The following is a 25,785-nucleotide window of genomic DNA, read 5'->3' on the forward strand; positions in this document are numbered from 1 at the left end:
TTTGATTCATCAAAGTTTGGCTTGGTACAAGTGATACTTTTTGTAATACATCACATTAGGCACTAATGGTAAAATTTTAATAATTTAATTAAGATATAACAATCTTCTGAGTCAAGTGGAACAACAAAAACAAATATAATAATAACAAAAATTAGAGGTCACAGAGGGTAGCTGCCATCTAGTGGCTTTTTTTGGTAGCAGCAGTGTGCGCTATTAAAATAGCAATGTGCAACATAACAAAATAATAAAAAAAATACAGTAACAGTCATGTGCAAAGTAATAGAACAATTAGAGCCATAACAAACTAAACTCTATCCTACAACAGTTGAACATAAAAAAATAAAACTTTTGGTCCCTGAGAATGACAACTGTCATTTTTCTTTAACTAAGGTATAACTTTATGTGGGGAGAAAGATGCTCCTTAAGGTACCAAAACTATTAACATATTTGTGGCTAGACAAGACAACAGTTATTTTTATATTTTCAAGTTTTTGTTTAAGAAGATGAGAATGTCCACATTCTCTGGAGAAAGGGCTGCTCTATGAGCAGTCACAATATCCCCTGCTGTGGAGAACACTCTCTCACTTGCTACACTTGTTGCTTGCACAGCAAGATAATGTTTGGAAAGTTTGGACAAATTTGGGTACTGATGCTCATTGTTTTTCCACCATTTCAGTGGATTTGCATCCACAGAAATTACTTTTGCCATCCTGTATAGCTCAATCTCCTCCTTGACAACATCAGGCCATGATTTTGGTGTTGTTGATGTAGTGGAGGCTGTGCTAAAAGTCACCAAACAGTTCACTGAGTGTGATTCTCTTTGCTGGGTAGCTGCCTTCACTGGATGCTGCAGTTTCTGGGTTCTCTGCATGGTATTGGCTGGTCGCATTTCCTGAGGCCTGAGTCTAAAAAAAGAATATAAATTTATAAATGTATCAGTATTTCAATTACAAGATAAATTTGCATCACTATTAATAGCTGACATTTCATCATATGAATTTCAATTGGTCACATACCTGTGTGGGATTTTCTCAGCCAGACTGTTGAATATCTCTTTCCGAGAGGGGTCATCCAGATGGGGTAAAGACTTGAACCGAGGGTCCAAGGCAGTGCTCTCATTCAGGAACTGTTGAAGACTGAGATCTGAATACCTCCCTTCAATGTTGGTTGCTATAGCAGATTTAACATCCTTCACAATCTGTGAATCTGTGCCAGTATGTTTCATTGTTGTGAGAATGGAGTGTTTGAGTGGCAGGATCATAGACACAGTGGGCTGCTGTTCTGAGCTCAATAGAGTTGTGATTGTTTTCATGGGCTTCAGAACCTCAACCACATCCTCCAGAACAGTCACATCTTGATCAGAGAGTGTGATGAGATCTTTGGCATTCTTTTTAACATCTTTTTCTGTGAGTGCAGAATAAACAGCAGCTTGTTGCTCTAAGTAGCGTTTGAGCATGTCATAGCTGGAGTTCCACCTTGTAGTGACGTCTTGAATCAGCTTGTGAGGAGGAAGCTGGAGCATCTCTTGTTTGGCCTTTAAGACAACTGCTGCAGTCGTGCTCTTATGAAAGAAGGTGACGACTCTCCTGACTTTGCTCAACAGACGAGAAATCTGGTTTACTCCCAACCCCTTCTGTGATGCCAGGTTTACTGTGTGTGCAAAACACCCTATATGCGGTGACAATCCAGCTGCATTTGAGGCATTGACAATGTTTTTGGCATTATCAGTGGTCACGGGGATGGTTGTATTTTGTTTATCCAGTTTCCATTCTAATACTGCTTCCTTTAGCACTTCTACCAAATTATCGCTTGTGTGTGATTCATAGATAGGGCGAGTTTGAAGTACTGGACTTTCAATCTCCCAATCATTATTGACGTAGTGTGCTGTCACTGTAATGTAGCTCTCAGTTGCTCTTGAGGTCCAGCCATCTGTTGTTATGGCAACTAACTCTGCAGTGCTTAGACCCCTCAAAACTTTTTCTTTAGCATCTTCATACATGGAGGGCAACAATTTGGTTGTAAGATGCGATCTGCTGGGAATACTGTAGCGCGGCTCAAGTACGCTAATTAAATGTTTAAACCCAGTGTTTTCCACCACTGAATAAGGCTGCAGGTCTGCTGCTATGAATAGCCCTATAGCGTTAGTTATTGCTTTAGCGCGAGCTGAGGTCTGTGCAAGTTTCATTACAAACAAAGAGTCAATAGTTGGCTGGACCAATGATGATGTTTTTCCAGCCAAATCAACATCTTTGTGATGACGGCGAGTGTGTCCAGCCATGTTCGTTGTGTTTCCCGTAGCCGGGTAAGGCACACGCGTGTAGCACATTTTGCACACTGTTGTCTTCTTGTCGACAACACGAACGCTGTCGACATAACTCACCGCGAACGCAAAATATTTCCATACTGCTGATTTAAGAGAAGCAGGAGCGGCTTCCAGCTCCAGTAAGGCGTCCTTATGTGCACTTGCCATGGTGACATACTCTGCAGGTTAGCAAACTAGCGGCGTCGGCTACAGTGTACTGCATTGCGTGCGTGCTTGCGCAGCTTAGGGGGCGGGATCGTCGATCCCCTTTTTGACTTCGAGGCTCGAGACCATAACGTAATTTCGATCGATTTCAATGAAATATCGAAATCGTGACACCCCTAACAAGCATTAATAAAAGTTAGGAGACCCGCCCCAACAGTATTAAAAACCTCCTTCAGCACCTTAACTGGAACAACATCTGAAGGACAACTTGTAGATTTTATGTGTTTCACAACTTCAGCAAGAGATGCAAAAGAAATGGGCTCAAACTGCTCGAGCACAGCAGAATGTGCACGAGGAGCAGACAACTCAACATTACAGTTCTGATCAGCGTTCTGTCTGACTGATGAAACCTTGTCAATAAAAAACTGAAGAAACTCCTCACAGGTTGTGGTTGTAGCGTCCATCAAAACAGAGGTGCGTGGATTTACAACTGAGTTTATAGTCTGAAATAACACACTGGGACGATGACAGTTGCTAGAAATAATATGAGACAGATATTCTGCTTTGCCTCCTTCACAGCTTTCTGATAGTCAGACTGTCCCTCAGAAAACCCAGAGACACCTTATTTATTTATGTTCACTGTTAGTTGGTTTTACCTTTTCTGTTGAGTTTTGTTTTATCAGGTTCTTTTTGTCTGTTTCTCTAAAGTTGTATTGTAGCAATATTAGTTATTATTACTTTTGTTGTTGTCACTATTATTATTAATATATAAATAAAAATAAATTTAAAAAATATTACAATTCGTAATACATTTGATTCTTTTACAACAACAAACGCTAAGCCATTAATTATTTATTATACAGAAAACAAATGCACAAACTGCTGAGATGCGAACAGCTTAATGCTAACTTTAACATTGAAAATGCCATAGACATGCTAACGTATTAGCATTGGTCACGTTCTTAAGTTATAGAATACATCTATCAACTGTTTCAGAAGTCCATAACAGGTCAGTTTAATATTAAAAAGGTAAATATTACTCAGAGACATATGCTCTTTAGGGTTTTAGGGGGGGAAAATTAAGATAAAGCTAAATAATACAACAAACCATCGAAGCAGTGAGACGGATCAATGCTTCATTGGTTCAAAGCAAAGCCACAGTGAGAGTATCATATTTCGGCCACAAAACACGCGTGACACCACGTGCGTATGCGTATGTGTGGTTAAATTTTCCAAATGACGGAAATCCGTCGTGGTGAAGCAGAACTTTAACCAATGATATATATATATATACACACACAACCAGTAAAACATATAATGGATTCAGGTGGACCAGCAAATTGGTCCGCTATGATCAAAATCCCTTTATGTATAAAACGGACAAAATCCGTTATAACGGGTTAGTTACTGCCAGGAGGCACCGAACAATCTAAAGGAAATCCTCAGGTCCAATTAGGCTTGCGTATTTCCTTGATTAAAAGCCTGACCTTGAATCGGGACCTGCCTCATTTAATGACTGGGTCAAAACTTTGTGTGAAAAAATAAACACCTGCCTTAAATAAGTGCCAGGCATTATTTGCACTAAAATGATTACATTTAGTCTAGTCACTCTTTTAAAATCCTAAAGCCCGATTTATGCTTCTGCAATTAAGGAGGCCATGCAATGACATCGACGTCCGTGTGACCCTTTTAAAGTTCTCTGTCGTGTCTTTATGCAATTTACAGCAGGAACAGTGGCGATTTCTGGATTAATTTGTCCCTCAATGAACTCCACCTCTTTATACAATCATCAGCCTCCAAACCAATAGTAAGGTACATGCAATTTCCTCCATGAATTGCAGGTCATTTGAGCATCTTTTTCCAACTCCATGTTATGAAGTTGAAGTTGAAGGTGGTCATACGAGTCTGTTAGAAAAGTATCCGACCTTATTATTTTTTTTCAAAAACCATATGGATTTGAATCACGTGTGATTGCTTCAGCCAAGCTTGAACCCTTGTGCGCATGCCTGAGTTTTTTCATGCCTGTCAGTTGCTTCATTCGCCTGTGAGCAGGCTTTGAGTGAGGTGTGGTCTACCCCTCTCGTCTATTTTTTATTGCGAATAAATGTCTGAACGATTTGTATCTTTGCTGCATCAATTTTTTTCCAGAAACTGTAAGAGACCTCCAGGTGGACACCGTTCGAAAAATTAATATGGCTTTCAGGGACGATTTTATGGGGATTAAACAGATTACGGGGTGTTACTGCCCCTTTAAGGATGGCCCACAACTGCTGCCAGCGCTGATGGACAGGCTGACACCCCAAACAAACAACCAGATCATTTCCAACGTGAAAGCTTTGTTAATCCGGGACCTCGTCTGACTTTCGCAAAAAGGCAGAAGATGTGGACATCAGCACTTTTTCCGGTACATTCCACCGTTACAGTTTTTTTTTCATGGAAAAAGAAGCCGAGGGACACGCCACGGAGCCGTTCATTACGCGGGACAAAACCACCTCCAGTCTAGAAATGAACGGCACATTTCACTGTTACAGGAGTTTTTGTCATGGAAAGAGGAACAAAGGCGGAGGAATTCCGCGCATCGCGGCGGAGCTGCATGGCGAAAAGAAACGCCGTGATGAAGCCTCACAGGACATGTTCTGGCATGTTCAGCACATGCGCAATCACAATCGGATATTCACACGACTGGAAAGCAACCGGAATCCGTCTGAAATCCACCTTTAAGCCATCCTGTGAGACCAACACTGAGGTGGTTTTGTCCCACGTAATGAACGGCTCCGTGGCACGTCCCTCGGCTTCTTTTTCCATGAAAAAAAAACTCCTGTAATGGTGGAATGTGCCGGAAAAAGTGCTGATGTCCACATCTTCTGCCTTTTTGCGAAAGTCAGACGAGGTCCCGGATCAACAAAGCTTTCACGTTGGAAATGATCTGGTTGTTTGTGCGGGGTGTCAGCCTGTTCATCGGCGCTGGGAGCGCGCTGCAAAGATCCAAATCATTCAGACATTTATTCGCAATAAAAAATAGACGAGAGGGGTAGACCACACCTCACTCAAAGCCTGCTCACAGGCGAATGAAGCAACCGACAGGCATGAAAAAACTCACGGATGCGCACAAGGGTTCAAGCTTGGCTGACGCAATCACATGTGATTCAAATCCATATGGTTTTTGAAAAACATAATAAGGTCGGATACTTTTCTAACAGACCTCGTATTTGTGGACTTTTCTGCCAAAGGTATTTGATCCATGATTGAAATGTAATCGCTGGGCGCACTGCAAAAACTTTTAATGAAATGAAAAAGTGAGAAAACACAGCCTTTTGCAGTCTCTGTTGTTTCAACCAGGCTATGGAGAGGGTTTGCAGCCACGCAGAGGGCTCTGATCTAAAGCAGTTTGGTTTGTCACACCCAGGAATATGTGTGAAACTTAACACCATATTACACTGCAGGCAACAAGCAGAATTTTGTGAATAATCACTGGGCATGAATTAAAGCCTGCCTTGTTTTGGTCCCGTGTCTGTGCTGAAATTCATTTCGTACCTCTGTTACTGGACACGTCCAGACTGCTGTCTGGTACATGCGAGGGGTTTTTAATGGAAATACATTATGAAGGGGCGGGACATTTTGTCTAATGTGAGCAAAAATCCTTTATACAAAATCCGATATATATGGTGCTTATTACATGGAAAGCCATACAAAAGCATTGGGACTTTTGCTTTTGTCCAGTGAGTATGAATGTCCGGTTTATACAATGACGGTTTGGGCAGGTTTTACTGTATACGAGGTCTGTTAGAAAAGTATCCGACCTTTTTATTTTTTGCAAAAACCATATGGATTTGAATCACGTGTGATTGCATCAGCCAAGCTTGAACCTTCGTGCGCATGCGTGAGTTTTTTCAAGCCTGTTGCGTCATTCGCCTGTGAGCAGGCTTTGTGTGAGCAGTGGTCCACCCCTCACGTCGGATTTTTATTGCAAATAAAATGTCTGAACAATTTGGAGTTTTGCTGCATCAAATTTTTCCAGAAACTGTGAGAGACCTCTAGGTGGACACCATTCGGAAAATTCACGTTGGAAATGATCTGGTTGTTTCAGCGGGGTTTGAGCCTGTCAATTGGCGCTAGGAGCGCGGCGCGCTCTCAGCAGCTGTGGGCGGTCTTTAAACCGGCTGGAGCACTCCTTAATCTGTGTAATCCCCATAAAATCGTCCCTGAAAGCCATCTGAATTTTACGAATGGTGTCCACCTGGAGGTCTCTCACACAGTTTCTGGAAAAATTTGATGCAGCAAAGCTCCAAATCGTTCAGACATTTTATTCGCAATAAAAATCCGACGAGAGGGGTGGACCACTGCTCACACAAAGCCTGCTCACGGGCAAATGACGCAACCGACAGGTGTGAAAAAACTCACGCATGCGCACGAAGGTTCAAGCTTGGCTGATGCAATCACACGTGATTCAAATCCATATGGTTTTTGCAAAAAATAAAAAGGTCGGATACTTTTCTAACAGACCTCGTATTCAAAGACCTCAGAAGGAACCACATGCACCCAGTGTCAAATGACATTTTTCCATGATAGTCCTTTTACCTCCACAAGGCCAGAGATGCGTACAAAGTTTCTGAGGCGTACAACCTCTCCTTCTAAAGAACACATGGCAATAATCTGCTGGCACTGCTCATCAAACATCACACTGTGGATCCCTACAGAGAAAACACAAACAAAGAATCTAAAACAACAAGACTATGTTCCTAATACCGAAGAAAAAACAAAACAAAGAAAGCTTTCTGACCAGCAAACAGTTTCTTGAGGTGTGACTGGATCACTGTCGGATTAGTTGCCTGGCCGAGAATTTCTAACAGATCATCATCTCCTATGAAATAGAACCGTGGAAATGCAGAACGCTTCTCCTTGAAAAACCAAAGACATAAAGTCAATAAAACACATAGTCAATAAAAGTTAGATATTGTATGAATAAGCTACTTTGTATTTTATGTGCTTGAGTTTTTACCTCCAGAAACTCATTGAGTGACTTTTGGCAGCGCTGTAGTTGATCCAGTATGGTAACCAAAGAGTTTCTGATGCCAGCCCTTGAGCTCAGAGAGACCACTCTGCTGTCCCTCTGAATGTCTGACATTATCGACCTATTACACACATAGAAGAAGTATAAAATATAATATCCTGTCATTTGTGTATGACATGTATTGGAGTCAGCCATATTTACCATGCACATGTTCAAGTTTCAGAATTTCTTGGAGTGGACAATGCCTTTTCATTTTGTACACATTTAACAAGTTTTGTTTTTGTATTCCTATGGTTTCATGAAGTGTTTTGTAAACCCAAAATCTCTGGTTTTCCAGTACTGCACCTAACTAGTACATATTGTCGATAACTTAAAAACAGTTAAAAAGCCAACAAGTTAAAAGCTTGTAATCTCCACACAGAATGGCCCTCGGCGTGACATGAATCTCAAACACTTTCGCTATGAGGTGTACAACCTGGTCTCACGGCAAGTCGTGATTCAGCAGCACGAAATATACATTAATCTATTAGTTTGTCTTATTGTGACGAAAAGCGCCTCATTTTCGTCACGGCAGCACGAATTCATTCTAATTCATTCCGTGATGGCTGCACGAAATTAAAAATGAAGCGGGGGGGTGGGGGGGTGGTTATGGTTAAGGTTAGGGTCGGGGGTAGGAGTAGGGTTAGAAATAGTGAGTTAAAAAAACCCTGTCACGAAAATTTGACTCAAAAAAAGTGAGACTGGGCTGGAGGTGTAACAATGTAAACCACTCTACTACTGTGGAGCAGCTAGTTAAATGAGCCATATTTGACCCACTGTACCTGAAGTCCTCATCAACCCGCTTGAAGCGAGCTTCCTCACGGGGCAAGGCCCCTCGTCCAAATATAGGCTCCAGGTACAGCCAGCGCCTCTGGATTGTATTCAGACTGAGCAAATATTCATCTAAGTCGGACAGTCGAACCTCCCACAGACTGACCTGGACAAGCAACAAGTGAATATATCATAACTTGTTTCATTCCACAAGTATTAACATGAAAAAAGGATGCACAAATACAGTTAAAGCATTTCATTTAATTATACAACAACACAGCTTTTAATCAAAACAAAATCTACAGCAACTTGGTTTTACGAAAGGTAAAATAAACATGAAGCACATGAAGATGGCTTGAATCGCTTAAAGTTTATTTATAGATTAAAGACTTTGACCTGACCTTGTCCTGAAAGCTTTGGTAGTATGGAGAGTCTTTCAGAGACTGCAGCAAACAGCGGTTATCTCCCACCTGGATGAGCACAGAGCGGTGATAAAACTAATCCTTGAATCATATTTACTGGCACCAGTGTTGAGACCATGCATTCTCTGGAGACATATTTTCTTATCAAATTCTATGAGGCGGTCTCTAGAAAAGACTACAGATGAAGGACCATATTGCTAGATGAACCAAAGTATCAATTTTCATTTTTAAATGATACATTTAGAGACATTCCAGTCTGAATGCCCATGGCATTGTAGTACAGAAGACCACAATACGAGTATGTTCAGGAAATACTTCTGTGACTGGAGAAACATCAAAATCTGAACAAAAAAAATGCAGACACAGAAAAAACAAACTGCTGCAGACATGTCACAGAAGAACATTTATTGTGAACATGCATTTAAACTTAGGAACAGGCTGGAAAAAATTTAAAACCTAAGGGCCCTGTCCCACTGGGGAGAGGATCAACTGCGCATGAATTGAGTATACAAATTGCAGGTGTTCGTTGTCGTCCGCAACAAAAATGGCCAAAAATGACAAATGTCCCAGTATGAATCACGGAGATATTAATAATATATAGCGAATATACAGTATGATGAACAATCATGGTTATATAACGCATGTAGTGAGGAAACTGATCCAACACATTGAGATTATCACGGCAGCGTTACGGGTGTATTATGAATGCATCACGCACGTGTTGTGCATGCATGGCATCTGCACTGCGGTCATAAAAGCAGCTCACTCGGGCCATCAGCATCACTATTCACACCAACAATACAGACTCTGGAGTATTTGCTGGACTTGGACAAGTTGATCACAGAGTTAATGTTCTTGTTGTCATGCGAGGGATAACTGTTCATGAGTTTGGGGAGCGGGGAAGCCACTCTGGGGGGGTGGTGATGGTGTTTTTTTTTTTTTTTGAAAGCCTCACAGAAAACAGACTTCAGCGTGAGTTGTGGCTATAAACAGCAACTCTTCCTTTTGTTGGTGTTAAATAAAAGTACTGGATTGCAGCAGCTACGTCTTTGTGGATTTACACAGCTGGACTGGCACTGACTGTCAGGTATGTCGCTTTCTGCCAAATATAGTACTTTGGGTTTACGTGACGTCTTTGTTATGCATTCACAGAATGTCCGCAAATCATCTGCAAAGCAGGTGTAATAAAAACGCTTTATTCGTGGCCAATCTGTATGCATTCGCTACAACATATTTTAGTTTGTGATGTGGACATGACAGGCACGATATACAACCCCTGGAAAAAATTATGGAATCACCGGCCTCGGAGGATGTTCATTCAGTTGTTTAATTTTGTAGAAAAAAAGCAGATCACAGACATGACACAAAACTAAAGTCATTTCAAATGGCAACTTTCTGGCTTTAAGAAACACTATAAGAAATCAAGAAAAAAAATTGTGGCAGTCAGTAACGCTTACTTTTTTAGACCAAGCAGGGGGAAAAAAAATATGGACTCACTCAATTCTGAGGAATAAATTATGGAATCACCCTGTAAATTTTCATCCCCAAAACTAACACCTGCATCAAATCAGATCTGCTGGTTAGTCTGCATCTAAAAAGGAGTGATCACACCTTGGAGAGCTGTTGCACCAAGTGGACTGACATGAATCATCAATCAATCAATCAATTTTTTTTATATAGCGCCAAATCACAACAAACAGTTGCCCCAAGGCGCTTTATATTGTAAGGCAAGGCCACACAATAATGATGTAAAACCCCAACGGTCAAAACGACCCCCTGTGAGCAAGCACTTGGCTACAGTGGGAAGGAAAAACTCCATTTTAACAGGAAGAAACCTCCAGCAGAACCAGGCTCAGGGAGGGGCAGTCTTCTGCTGGGACTGGTTGGGGCTGAGGGAGAGAACCAGGAAAAAGACATGCTGTGGAGGGGAGCAGAGATCGATCACTAATGATTAAATGCAGAGTGGTGCATACAGAGCAAAAAGAGAAAGAAACAGTGCATCATGGGAACCCCCCAGCAGTCTACGTCTATAGCAGCATAACTAAGGGATGGTTCAGGGTCACCTGATCCAGCCCTAACTATAAGCTTTAGCAAAAAGGAAAGTTTTAAGCCTAATCTTAAAAGTAGAGAGGGTGTCTGTCTCCCTGATCTGAACTGGGAGCTGGTTCCACAGGAGAGGAGCCTGAAAGCTGAAGGCTCTGCCTCCCATTCTACTCTTACAAACCCTAGGAACTACAAGTAAGCCTGCAGTCTGAGAGCGAAGCGCTCTATTGGGGTGATATGGTACTACGAGGTCCCTAAGATAAGATGGGACCTGATTATTCAAAACCTTATAAGTAAGAAGAAGAATTTTAAATTCTATTCTAGAATTAACAGGAAGCCAATGAAGAGAGGCCAATATGGGTGAGATATGCTCTCTCCTTCTAGTCCCCGTCAGTACTCTAGCTGCAGCATTTTGAATTAACTGAAGGCTTTTTAGGGAACTTTTAGGACAACCTGATAATAATGAATTACAATAGTCCAGCCTAGAGGAAATAAATGCATGAATTAGTTTTTCAGCATCACTCTGAGACAAGACCTTTCTGATTTTAGAGATATTGCGTAAATGCAAAAAAGCAGTCCTACATATTTGTTTAATATGCGCTTTGAATGACATATCCTGATCAAAAATGACTCCAAGATTTCTCACAGTATTACTAGAGGTCAGGGTAATGCCATCCAGAGTAAGGATCTGGTTAGACACCATGTTTCTAAGATTTGTGGGGCCAAGTACAATAACTTCAGTTTTATCTGAGTTTAAAAGCAGGAAATTAGAGGTCATCCATGTCTTTATGTCTGTAAGACAATCCTGCAGTTTAGCTAATTGGTGTGTGTCCTCTGGCTTCATGGATAGATAAAGCTGGGTATCATCTGCGTAACAATGAAAATTTAAGCAATACCATCTAATAATACTGCCTAAGGGAAGCATATATAAAGTGAATAAAATCTGTAATAAAATTTTATGGTCAACAGTATCAAAAGCAGCACTGAGGTCTAACAGAACAAGCACAGAGATGAGTCCACTGTCCGAGGCCATAAGAAGATCATTTGTAACCTTCACTAATGCTGTTTCTGTACTATGATGAATTCTAAAACCTGACTGAAACTCTTCAAATAGACCATTCCTCTGCAGATGATCAGTTAGCTGTTTTACAACTACCCTTTCAAGAATTTTTGAGAGAAAAGGAAGGTTGGAGATTGGCCTATAATTAGCTAAGATAGCTGGGTCAAGTGATGGCTTTTTAAGTAATGGTTTAATTACTGCCACCTTAAAAGCCTGTGCTACATAGCCAACTAACAAAGATAGATTGATCATATTTAAGATCGAAGCATTAAATAATGGTAGGGCTTCCTTGAGCAGCCTGGTAGGAATGGGGTCTAATAAACATGTTGATGGTTTGGATGAAGTAACTAATGAAAATAACTCAGACAGAACAATCGGAGAGAAAGAGTCTAACCAAATACCGGCATCACTGAAAGCAGCCAAAGATAACGATACGTCTTTGGGATGGTTATGAGTAATTTTTTCTCTAATAGTTAAAATTTTGTTAGCAAAGAAAGTCATGAAGTCATTACTAGTTAAAGTTAATGGAATACTCAGCTCAATAGAGCTCTGACTCTTTGTCAGCCTGGCTACAGTGCTGAAAAGAAACCTGGGGTTGTTCTTATTTTCTTCAATTAGTGATGAGTAGAAAGATGTCCTAGCTTTACGGAGGGCTTTTTTATAGAGCAACAGACTCTTTTTCCAGGCTAAGTGAAGATCTTCTAAATTAGTGAGACGCCATTTCCTCTCCAACTTACGGGTTATCTGCTTTAAGCTACGAGTTTGAGAGTTATACCACGGAGTCAGACACTTCTGATTTAAAGCTCTCTTTTTCAGAGGAGCTACAGCATCCAAAGTTGTCTTCAATGAGGATGTAAAACTATTGACGAGATACTCTATCTCCCTTACAGAGTTTAGGTAGCTACTCTGCACTGTGTTGTTATATGGCATTAGAGAACATAAAGAAGGAATCATATCCTTAAACCTAGTTACAGCGCTTTCTGAAAGACTTCTAGTGTAATGAAACTTATTCCCTACTGCTGGGTAGTCCATCAGAGTAAATGTAAATGTTATTAAGAAATGATCAGACAGAAGGGAGTTTTCAGGGAATACTGTTAAGTCTTCTATTTCCATACCATAAGTCAGAACAAGATCTAAGATATGATTAAAGTGGTGGGTGGACTCATTTACTTTTTGAGCAAAGCCAATAGAGTCTAATAATAGATTAAATGCAGTGTTGAGGCTGTCATTCTCAGCATCTGTGTGGATGTTAAAATCGGCCACTATAATTATCTTATCTGAGCTAAGCACTAAGTCAGACAAAAGGTCTGAAAATTCACAGAGAAACTCACAGTAACGACCAGGTGGACGATAGATAATAACAAATAAAACTGGTTTTTGGGACTTCCAATTTGGATGGACAAGACTAAGAGACAAGCTTTCAAATGAATTAAAGCTCTGTCTGGGTTTTTGATTAATTAATAAGCTGGAATGGAAGATTGCTGCTAATCCACCGCCCCGGCCCGTGCTACGAGCATTCTGACAGTTAGTGTGACTCGGGGGTGTTGACTCATTTAAACTAACATATTCATCCTGCTGTAACCAGGTTTCTGTTAGGCAGAATAAATCAATATGTTGATCAATTATTATATCATTTACCAACAGGGACTTAGAAGAGAGAGACCTAATGTTTAATAGACCACATTTAACTGTTTTAGTCTGTGGTGCAGTTGAAGGTGCTATATTATTTTTTCTTTTTGAATTTTTATGCTTAAATAGATTTTTGCTGGTTATTGGTAGTCTGGGAGCAGGCACCGTCTCTACGGGGATGGGGTAATGAGGGGATGGCAGGGGGAGAGAAGCTGCAGAGAGGTGTGTAAGACTACAACTCTGCTTCCTGGTCCCAACCCTGGATAGTCACGGTTTGGAGGATTTAAGAAAATTGGCCAGATTTCTAGAAATGAGAGCTGCTCCATCCAAAGTGGGATGGATGCCGTCTCTCCTAACAAGACCAGGTTTTCCCCAGAAGCTTTGCCAATTATCTATGAAGCCCACCTCATTTTTTGGACACCACTCAGACAGCCAGCAATTCAAGGAGAACATGCGGCTAAACATGTCACTCCCGGTCTGATTGGGGAGGGGCCCAGAGAAAACTACGGAGTCCGACATTGTTTTTGCAAAGTTACACACCGATTTAATGTTAATTTTAGTGACCTCCGATTGGCGTAACCGGGTGTCTTTACTGCCGACATGAATTACAATCTTACCAAATTTACGCTTAGCCTTAGCCAGCAGTTTCAAATTTCCTTCAATGTCGCCTGCTCTGGCCCCCGGAAGACAATTGACTATGGTTGCTGGTGTCGCTAACTTCACATTTCTCAAAACAGAGTCGCCAATAACCAGAGTTTGATCCTCGGCGGGTGTGTCATCGAGTGGGGAAAAACGGTTAGAAATGTGAACGGGTTGGCGGTGTACACGGGGCTTCTGTTTAGGGCTACGCTTCCTCCTCACAGTCACCCAGTCAGCCTGCTTTCCCGGCTGCTCGGGATCTGCCAGGGGGGAACTAACGGCGGCTAAGCTACCTTGGTCCGCACCGACTACAGGGGCCTGGCTAGCTGTAGAATTTTCCACGGTGCGGAGCCGAGTCTCCAATTCGCCCAGCCTGGCCTCCAAAGCTATGAATAAGCTACACTTATTACAAGTACCATTACTGCTAAAGGAGGCCGAGGAATAACTAAACATTTCACACCCAGAGCAGAAAAGTGCGGGAGAGACAGGAGAAGCCGCCATGCTAAATCGGCTAAGAGCTAGTAGCTACGCTAAGCTAGCGGATTCCTAAAAACACGCAAAGTGAATAATGTGTAAATAATTTAGAGGTGATTCAGCAGAAGGAGTGCTTTAGTTAAGGCACGTAAAGATTACACTGGGAAACAAATCGTAATCTAGATAACTAGATCAATCTAACTGCGCAGATTAAACAGCTAACAGATACAGAAAAACACCGCTGTGCTCCGGAACAGGAAGTGATACAATACCGCAGTGAGAGCCAACCACCAGTAGAGGCCCAACACGAGAGATGTCAATTGAAACAAATGAGAGGATTATCAAACTCTTAAAAGAGGGTAAATCATCATGCAATGTTGCAAAATATGTTGGTTGTTCACAGTCAGCTGTGTCTAAACTCTGGACCAAATACAAACAACATGGGAAGGTTGTTAAAGGCAAACATACTGGTAGACCAAGGAAGACATCAAAGCATCAAGACAGAAAACTTAAAGCAATATGTCTCAAAAATTGAAAATGCACAACAAAATAAATGAGGAACGAATGGGAGGAAACGTCTGTGACCGAACTGTAAGAAACCGCCTAAAGGAAATGGGATTTACATACAGAGAAGCTAAATGAAAGCCATCATTAACACCTAAACAGAAAAAAAACAAGGTTACAATGGACTAAGGAAAAGCAATCGTGGACTGTGGATGACTGGATGAAAGTCATATTCAGTGATGAATCTCGAATCTGCATTGGGCAAGGTGATGATGCTGGAACCTTTGCTTGGTGCCGTTCCAATGAGATTTATAAAGATGACTGCCTGAAGAGAACATGTAAATTTCCACAGTCATTGATGATAAGGGGCTGCATGTCAGGTAAAGGCACTGGGGAGATGGCTGTCATTACATCATCAATAAATGCACAAGTTTACATTGATATTTTGGACACTTTTCTTATCCCATCAATTGAAAGGATGTTTGGGGATGATAAAATCATTTTTCAAGATGATAATGCATCTTGCCATAGAGCAAAAATTGTGAAAACATTCCTTGCAAAAAGACACATAGGGTCAATGTCATGGCCTGCAAATAGTCCAGATCTTATTCCAATTGAAAATCTTTGGTGGAAGTTGAAGAAAATGGTCCATGACAAGGCTCCAATCTGCAAAGCTGATCTGGCAACAGAGAAAGTTGGAGCCAGATTGATGAAGAGTACTGTTTGTCACTCATTAAGTCCATGCCTCAGAGACTGCAAGCTGTTATAAAAGCCAGAGGTGGTGCAACAAAATACTAGTGATGTGTTGGAGCGTTCTTTTGTTTTTCATGATTCCATAATTTTTTCCTCAGAATTGAGTGATTCCATATTATTTTCCCTCTGCTTGGTCTAAAAAAGTAACCGTTACTGACTGCCACAATTTTTTTTCCTGATTTATTATAGTGTTTCTTACAGCCAGAAAGTTGCCATTTGAAATGACTTTAGTTTTGTGTCATGTCTGTGATCTGCTTTTTTTCTACAAAATTAAACAACTGAATGAACATCCTCCGAGGCCGGTGATTCCATAATTTTTGCCAGGGGTTGTATATCTGTTTTACACACTGTCCCGGTCCGCTGTCAAGCTGCAAATCCCCGTCAGTTGCGGATATCAGCAGTTAACAGCAGATATACAGCGCATAGAGTGAGTATGTATTGTGTATGACTTGAGTATATATGGAGTACGTGAGGTGGATGTTATCCGCTTTCAGATTTTTGAACAGCTCAAAAATCCTGGCTGCGGACATGCGTGCCTCTGCGGATGATCATGGGCGTGTTGGGATGAAGGCCGACTCATACAGGCATGTTACACGGATATTGCGGATGTTTGACGAATATGGGCCAATTCTGTGTGCAATCCATACGCAAATGCTCCTAAACGCCAGTGGGACAGGGCCCTAAGATGCACACTGTCATATCCAACACTGGATACACACTACAACAAACTTAAAAAAAAAAAAAAAAATCACATCTACATGTGACTGTTGAGGAGGTCTCAGACAGGATTAGCAAAATCTTAAGGACTCCTTCGTTTCATACATCACTGAGACAGACGTGTTGTGTGTTCGTATGTGTACCTGGCTGACAATATCCTTCCAGTCTTTGATGAGGGTGAGCGCACGGCCACTGCTGTCTGTGTACTCTGTGAGGGTGAAGGTAGCTGCAGCTCCCCACAGATCCAACTCCCTCAAAGCTTCTCTGATTGTCACCTCTGCTTGTGCACGACTGTTCAGATCCTAAACACACACACATACGTGTGCACAATTTTGTGGCCACTTTACGCAACTGTGTTTTTACTACTGATACTGTGCCCCTTAAACTTTAGAACTTTTGCATATTTTTCTTTGAAGCTCTTCTAATCTAGGTAATATGAGACTACAAAGATGGAGCAGAAATGGATAGGGCAATATTAGCACAGACAGGAGTATCAATAAGCTTTAAACCTTAACACTGCCTCCCTCCTTCCTCACCCACCTCTCCCTCAGAGCCTGTGTGTGTGTGTGTGTGTGTGTGTGTGTGTGTGTGTGTGTGTGTGTGTGTGTGTGTGTGTGTGTGTGTGTGTGTGTGTGTGTGTGTGTGTGTGTGTGTGTGTGTGTGTGTGTGTGAATACTGGAAACCAATGTGCAAAAATATATGATAACATATACCTTCTAATAAAAAACACTGCTTCTAAAAAAAAAAAAAATCAAATTAAAAGTGCCCTTCAAAGTCTACGTCAATAAAAGATGTTTTCTGCCACAAAAATTCAAGTGAAAGCCTTGAATCTATCTGTTACATGTACCTTCAGCTCCATGGCCTTGTCCACGATGGTGACTGCCACACTGAGCAGATCATTAAAGGTAAGTCTCTCTAATGTCGTCCCCCTAGGGAGACCCAGCAAACGGAACATGTCCAACCAGTGTTCCTGAGACAGGTGGTCCCCACGCACATATTTCAGCACTGGGACCATATTCTAGAAGTGAAATTGCAAAGGAATGAAAACAATATCACATAATACGGAAATATCAAATCAAATCAAATGAAATCAATTTTATTTATATAGTGCCAAATCACAACAACAGTTGCCCCAAGGCGCTTTATATTGCAAGACAAAAGCCATACAATAATTACAGAAAAACGCCAATGGTCAAAACGACCCCCTATGAGCAAGCACTTGGCGACAGTAGGAAGGAAAAACTCCGTTTTAACAGGAAGAAACCTCCGGCAGAACCAGGCACAGGGAGGGGCAGTCTTCTGCTGGGACTGGTTGGGGCTGAGGGGAGAGAATCAGGAAAAAGACATGCTGTGGAAGACAGCAGAGATCAATCACTAATGATTAAATGCAGAGTGGTGCATACAGAGCAAAAAGAGAAAAGAAACACTCAGTGCATCATGGGAAACCCCCAGCAGTCTAAGTCTATAGCAGCATAACTAAGGGATGGTTCAGGGTCACCTGATCCAGCCCTAACTATAAGCTTTAGCAAAAAGGAAAGTTTTAAGCCTAATCTTAAAAGTAGAAAGGGTGTCTGTCTCCCTGATCCGAATTGGGAGCTGGTTCCACAGAAGAGAAGCCTGAAAGCTGAAGGCTCTGCCTCCCATTCTACTCTTAAAAACCCTAGGAACTACAAGTAAGCCTGCAGTCTGAGAGCGAAGCGCTCTATTGGTGTGATATGGTACTAAGAGGTCCCTAAGATAAGATGGGACCTGATTATTCAAAACCTTATAAGTAAGAAGAAGAATTTTAAATTCTATTCTAGAATTAACCGGAAGCCAATGAAGCGAGGCCAATATGGGTGAAATATGCTCTCTCCTTCTAGTCCCCGTCAGCACTCTAGCTGCAGCATTTTGAATTAACTGAAGGCTTTTCAGGGAACTTTTAGGACAACCTGATAATAATGAATTACTATAGTCCAGCCTAGAGGAAATAAATGCATGAATTAGTTTTTCAGCATCACTCTGAGACAAGAACATTCTAATTTTAGAGATACTGCGCAAATGCAAAAAAGCAGTCCTACATATTTGCTTAATATGCACACTGAAGGACATATCCTGATCATAAATGACTCCAAGATTTCTCACAGTATTACTAGAGGTCAGGGTAATGCAATCCAGAGTAAGGATCTGGTTAGACACCATGTTTCTAAGATTTGTGGGGCCAATTACAATAACTTCAGTTTTATCTGAATTTAAAAGCAGGAAATTAGAGGTCATCCATGTCTTTATGTCTGTAAGACATTCCTGCAGTTTAACTAATTGGTGTATGTCCTCTGGCTTCATGGATAGATAAAGCTGGGTATCATCTGCGTAACAATGAAAATTTAAGCAATGCTTTCTAATAATACTGCCTAAAGGAAGCATGTATAAAGTGAATAAAATTGGTCCTAGTACAGAACCTTGTGGAAATCCATAATTAACCTTTGTGAAGAAGACTCCCCATTTACATGAACATTTACATGAACATAAATAATTAGATATAAACCTTCTATCACATGATGGAGAAAAGGCATGTTTTTTTTGCAAAGGTGGGACTCTGAGCGCTGACTGTTTTTTAATTTCATTAAAAAAAAAAAAAATTCTATTTCACTGGGCCAGCTACTTTGAAAAGTTGCATAAGACTGATCCATCAGAGAGGATGTTGAACATCTCTAGTGAAAAAGGTTTCTGTGGTTGATCCTCCTGATATCCCTCAGATTCAGTAAATCACAGAATCTTTGTGATACTAGGGTTGTCAATATTTGCACTGAACCTCTTCACGCAGATGGAGAGAATGTTCTGACACGGCAAGAACTTTTTCTTCCATTTTAGGCAAAGTCCTTAATCCTCATGTTGCTCCTGGTTTGAAGTTGAAACTCTTCATGACAGTAACCTGACATCGGAGTGTGTAATTGTGAGGCATCATTGTAAAGTGCTTTGAGCAAGAAATGTAGTCATTTACCTTTGTAACACCTAAAGGACTATTGTACTACACTGTATGTGTTGGACAAAGTACGTGCTAGTACTGTTTGACATTTATTTATAAAATTCTTTTTATTGTTATTTCAAAATTTAATCCGCATACAGAAACAGAAGAACAAGAGAACAATAGAACAAGCATTGGTGCTTTCAAGTATGAAAAAAAAAAAAGAAAAAAAAACCAGACCATATTAAGGTAAACAAATAGATAAATGATGATGGCAACACAAATGTTCAAGACAACGAAGAAACATCACAATAGTGATTAGATCAGAACCAGTCAGATTGTAAGGTTCGGGGCTGGACTCTAAGGTGGACTTTTTTTTAATAAAAAGATTAACAAAGGGTTGCCAGATTTTATTATAAGTCTGTAAAGAGCCGTTCATGGTGTGCCTTAAATACTCCAGTTTTAAGTGGGACATAACATCTTCCAGCAGGAGTTTATGAGAAGGCGGAGCTGCTTTTTTCCAGTTGAGCAGGATCAGGCGTCTTGCGAGCAGAGTTATAAAGGCGATCGCGTTGGCTTGCTGGGCTGTCACAGCTGTATCCGGTGGGGTGACGCCAAACAGGGCCACCATGCAGTTTGGACCGACAGGCTTGTTACATAGGGAGGAGAATGTTCCGAATAGTTCTTGCCAGAAATTCTGAAGTTTAGGACACAACCAAAACATGTGACTGAGGCTTGCCGGGCCATAGCCACACCTTACACAGGATGAGTCAGAACCTGAGTATAGTCTGGAAAGTTTACTTGGAGATATGTGTAGTCTGTGTAATATCTTTAACTGTATTAAACTATGTCTGACACAAATCGATGAGGTGTGAATTCTAGTAATTGCCGATTGCCAGGCCCGATCAGTGAATAGTTCGCCTAATTCCTCCTCCCATTAATTCCTCAGGTGCTCTGTTGATGGGGATGACGCACCTTGAATTTTACTATACAAAGATGACACCAGACCTTTATCCCATGGGTCCAACTCTAAGCATTCGTCCAGCCAGTTCTTTTGTGGAAGAGTCAGGGAAAAAGTTGTTTTCACAAAACTGCGAATCTATAGATATCTAAAGAAGTCCGATTGTGATAAGTCAAAATCCTTTTTCAACTGCTCAAATGAGGCCAATTCTCCATCTTTGAAAAGCTTCTTTACACATGACAGACCCTTCCTGTGCCATGATAGAAAAGACGGGTTGATCAAGGAGGGGGGGAAATTAACATTAGAGTGAATGGGAGTTGCAGCTATGGCGCCTTTAAATCCAAAGTGAGTACGGAATTGAAACCAGATTCTCAGTGAGCCCTTGACTATCAGATTGTTTGTCCAGTGATGTTTATTCAGAGGTAGCGAGCTACACAATAACGAGCCAAGTGATGCTGGGTTGCAAGAATGTTTCTCCATCGGGACCCAGGCTGGAACCTCCATGTCGGAAGCATCTGCAAGCCAAAGTAGCAATTTCTGAATGTTCGTGGCCCAATAGTAGTGAAGGAAATTTGGTAGAGCAAGCCCACCATCGTCTCTCGGTCTTTCTAGAAACTCTCTCCTAATTCGAGGTATGTTTCTATTCCAGAGAAACCTGGACATGTGACTATTCAAATCTTTAAAATAGGATTTGGGAATGAAAACCGGTACAGTCTGGAATAAATAGAGAAGTCTGGGCAGAATTACCATTTTAACTAAGTTGACCCTTCCGACTAGCGGCAACGGGAGTTTGGACCAGTTCTCCATGTCCTGTTTAGCTTTATCCAGCGCGCCTGTAAAGTTCTTGGAGAACAACGACTCGTAGTTATAAGTAACACTGACCCCCAGGTAGCTAAAGTGGTTTTTACACACCTTAAAGGGGAAGGTCCGGAAGTCCAACCGCTGCGCGTTCCTATTTATTGTAAAGAGAACGCTCTTAGAAAGATTCAACTTATAGCCTGACACCTGACCAAATGAACTAAAGATTTCAAGAGCACAGGGAATGGTGCTGAACGGATATGAAAGAAAGAGGAGGAGGTCGTCAGCATACAGAGATACTTTATGAGTTTGTCCTCCTCTTCGTACTCCAACTAGCTGTGGATCGTTTCTCAGTCATACTGCCAAGGGTTCAATAACAATATTGAATAATAAGGGGCTAAGCGGGCAACCTTGTCTGGGCCCGCGAGATAGAGGGAAAAGACTGGACAGATCCTTGTTTGTGCGTATTGCTGCTTGTGGCGACGCATACAGAATACTAATCCAGGAGCAGAAGACAGGACCGAATCCAAATTTTTTCAGTGTTGCAAACAAAAAGTTATATTCCACTCTATCAAAAGCTTTTTGCGCATCCAGGGAAATTACTATTTCAGGTTCGAAGTTGTTGCGCTGATAGATCACATTGTATACCCGACGTAAGTTACTAGATATCTGTCTCCTTGAGATAAACCCTGTTTGGTCTGGATGTATCAACTTTGGAAGAGCCTTGTCAAGTCTGCCTGCCAATACTTTTGCTAGAATCTTATAATCGCAATTCAGGAGGCTAATTGGGCGGTAGGATTCACACAGCAATGGATCTTTTGCTTTTTTAAGCAGTAATGAGATTGTGGCATGTGTCATTGTTGCAGGTAGAGTCTTCCTGTCATAAACCTCTTTGAAAACTTTCGATAGCAATGGGACCAGTTTGGTTGCAAATAGTTTAAAAAATTCAGCCGGATATCCATCTGGGCCAGGGGCCTTGCCGTATTTAATTTTTGTAATGGCATTACTTATTTCTGACTGAGTGATGTCGGATTCCAACATGTTTTTGTCATTGTCTTCTAAGATGGGGAGGGGTAGGGTGCTCAAAAAATTTTCAACTTGAGTTGGGTCGGCAGCTTCAGAAGCGTACAACTTCTCATAGAATAGTCGGAACTCATTGTTTATGTCCTGTTGGTCTGTTAACACATGTCCGTGTTCATTTTTTATTGCAGAAATAGAGCCTGCAGCGGTTATTTGCTTAATTTGGTGGGATAATAACTTGTTAGCGCGATCGCCATGCTCATAGTGGGTGAGCCGAGACCTCAGATGGAGATCAATTGCTTTGACATTCGTAATCGAGTCATATTCGGTCTGGAGTAAGATTCTCTTCTGATGTAATTCATCAGAGGGCGATTCTGAGTGCTGCCGATCCAGTTCCTTTATGTAAACTAAAATTTCTGACGCTCGCTTCATCCGCCTCTTTTTCTCTGCTGCCGTATAGGATATCACCTGCCCTCTCAGATAGGCTTTCAGAGCTTCCCAAATGGTAGAATAGCTTATCCCGGGGGTCAGATTCAGTTCCAAGAAGAGGTCAATTTGACTATTGATGAATTCCACAAACCTTTCATCAGATAAATGCCTGATATTTAACCGCCACGGAGGGGGATGAGCGATATTTTCTGGAAAATTCAATTGTAGAATTACTGGTGAGTGGTCTGAAATGACTATACTGTCATAATCTGTACGGGTGGCCAGAGGCAGCAGCTTATGGTCAATCAAAAAGTAATCGAGTCTCGAGTAACTTTGGTGTACTGGCGAGAAAAAGGAAAATTGTTTGGATGTCGGGTTTTTAAGCCGCCATGGATCCACCAACCCATAAGCTTTGATGAAATTGTTGACACACAAGGCGGATTTACTTAACGTTGACACTTTGGTGCTAGACCGCTCCAGAGCCAGGTTCAGGACGCAGTTCAAATCGCCCGCCAGTATTAAGTCATGGGAATCCAAGTCAGGCAGATTGGAAAATAAAGTTGTAAAAAAGTTTACATTGTCCCAGTTAGGGCCGTAAACATTGGCAAGGACGACTGGCCTATTGTACAGAGTCCCTTGGGTAATGACGAAACGACAATTCTTATCCCTTATTCTCCTAGTCTCTATGTATTGCACCTCCCTGTGAATTAGAATAGCTGTTCCTCTACTCTTACTCTCGAAATCCGAATGAAAGCACTGTGTAAAACCGCCCCTGAGAAGTCTTGAGTGGTCTTTATTGACCAATTTGGTTTCTTGTAGATAAACTATCTGGCTATGTAATTTCTTTAAGTGGGAAAATATTTTATTGCGCTTAATGGGACTGTTTAAGCCACGAACATTCCAGCTCACCAGTGTAGTGGGGCTACCTGCCATTCATAAGATATAAGAGAGATGGTAGTAAAGTTGATGAAAGAGTAGCGGCCCATAAACATGAGAAAAAAAAAGAAAAAAAAGAAACACACACACAAAGCACCTAACCGTTCGCCAACAGCAGAACGCAGAATACAGAACACAGGGAGTTGAACATCTCAAAAAACAAAAAGAAATTGGAAAAAGAAAAAGAAAACCCAGTCCCAGAGGGGGACTCGTGTGCTTCCTGGTCTCCAGTGCTTACCATGGCGGCCCCCACAGGTGGCAATATTAACATGCTGATTATAACGCAACCCGCGTTGTGGTAAGTATTGCAAACAAGATAATATATGTCTGTATATACAGGTGCCCGCACACCTGCACACCCTCATATGTATATACACACTCACTTAGAATAGGAAAAACATCAAAGCGTTCCTTCTGTCCACTCTTAAACTTGAGGCAGTCCAGTGAAGCGAGTGTAAGAGAAATAGTAAAAATCAAAATCATCCTTAATGCTTCACCTGGTTCCAATAGAAGTCTTCATCTAACAGTTCAGATGGACCGAACATGGCTCCATGCGTAACTGGCACGGAAATTACGAGCAGAATGTCCTCCGTATTTATCCCTTCATTATTTCTCTCAGGATAAAGTCCTTTGCACGCTTGGGATCTTTAAACGTATGTTCTTTCCCATCCGTCGTGGAGACTCTCAGCATCGCCGGATATCTCAGCCCATAGCGGACTCAGACACAGCCCCGGAGCATGTTTCTCACTTCCGTGAACTCAGCGCGTTGTTTACTCACAGCTTGCGTATAATCAGGCAGGATGCGGATGCGGTCTCCCTTGGTGGTTGTTATCCCCCGTGCCTCAGCTGCCTTCTTCAGAAGTGCCTCTTTTTCAGTAAAATAATAACACTTTACAACAAAAGCGCGTGGTGGCTGGTCATCGTGTGGTTTTGTGCGGAGTGTCCGATGCGCTCTGTCCAAGCACGGAGGCTTCTCCAAACCGAGCGCAGCTTTCAGCATGTCCGCCACGTACCTGGAGGGGGGCTGCCCGTCCTCTCTGCCCTCTCTTACTCCAGTGATCCGGACATTGCAGCGACGTGAACGTGCCTCTAGGTCCTCACATTTGGATTTGACCGCAGCGAGCTCCTTCTTCACTTGTGCGATGTCTTTCTCCAAAGTGGCAATAGAGTCCGACTGAGCTCCGACATTTTGTTCCAGCAGTGTTGTGCGGTTCTCGGCCTCGTCTAGCCTCAGATTAATTCGCCCGATGGCGTTGCGCACCTCCGTCTGAGTCTCATTGGCTTTTTCTTCTATCTTATCGAGCAACTGTTGCTTCAGCGCTTGGATTGCTTCCAGAACTTGTTTGTTAGACTTAGAAGTCGCCGGTGGCTCTGTATGAGTTGTGCTAGCATCGACCGGGCTAGCGCTAGCTGCGGCTCTCGTGTCTTGCTCGTTCCTGGTGGTGTTAGGCGACTTTTTTGGCGGCATCATAGAGGTGAGCAGGTAGCGGGCTAATATTCGTCACTGCACTAAAGTGTAATTATGTTGCGTTGTTTCGGAACGTAATAGAAAACAAGGAGTTCGCCGGCGGAGCCCGACAAAACGTGTCTTCACACGGCGCTGCCCATCCCGGAAGTCACTGTTTGACATTATTGTTAAATCACGTAAATCGCGACCCGACACCAGACAGCTTGGACAATTTGACGTTGTTATGTCGCAATGATGTAATGACCCGGAAGGGCTCATCAGACACTTTGGGGGCGGGGACGAGGAAACTACTGGCTGGTCACTAAGAGTGCAAATTGTTGTCTGTGAGTCATCACTGAGTATCAATTGTGCTTCCTTGCAGGGTGCGCTGATTTTTACATGGTCAGGTTGCTGTATGGAATATCATGGCAATTTGTGGGATTTTCATTGTTTCTTGATATCATATATAAATCTATAAACCTACAAAAGCCTATGAACAGGTACTTTGAGTGCTGTGCGGAGTGAGGCAGCATTTCTGACTCCTTCCTAGTGCATTCCAACATTCATCAGTGATGTGCTCTGATCCCTACTCTTTTCATCAGTTTTCAGAAAGGGCACTGAGTGCCGTGACTTGTGCGCCTTTGTTGGTGACGTGTCTTGAAGCTGCTGAAAACGCTGTAATGTTTGTGGAATCTATCAAGCTAGACTCACTTTATTGTCA

At 41.9% G+C, this 25,785-nt stretch overlaps 1 protein-coding gene across 1 annotated transcript in view; it reads right to left on the reverse strand.

Moving 5' to 3' along the window:
• The window catches only part of LOC117508088 (cytoplasmic dynein 2 heavy chain 1), a 370,951-nt gene that overhangs the window by 210,178 nt on the left and 134,988 nt on the right, over positions 1-25,785 (reverse strand). Inside the window, exons 27-33 of the mRNA XM_034167743.1 lie at positions 17,377-17,547; positions 16,673-16,831; positions 8,690-8,758; positions 8,300-8,454; positions 7,467-7,599; positions 7,248-7,365; positions 7,046-7,158 (exon numbers count right to left, since the gene is read on the reverse strand). Coding sequence (XP_034023634.1) covers positions 7,046-7,158; positions 7,248-7,365; positions 7,467-7,599; positions 8,300-8,454; positions 8,690-8,758; positions 16,673-16,831; positions 17,377-17,547 — 918 coding nt within the window. The remainder of the gene's footprint in view (positions 1-7,045; positions 7,159-7,247; positions 7,366-7,466; positions 7,600-8,299; positions 8,455-8,689; positions 8,759-16,672; positions 16,832-17,376; positions 17,548-25,785) is intronic.

This window comes from Thalassophryne amazonica, chromosome 4 (assembly GCF_902500255.1).
Source record: "Thalassophryne amazonica chromosome 4, fThaAma1.1, whole genome shotgun sequence".
NCBI lineage: Eukaryota > Metazoa > Chordata > Actinopteri > Batrachoidiformes > Batrachoididae > Thalassophryne > Thalassophryne amazonica.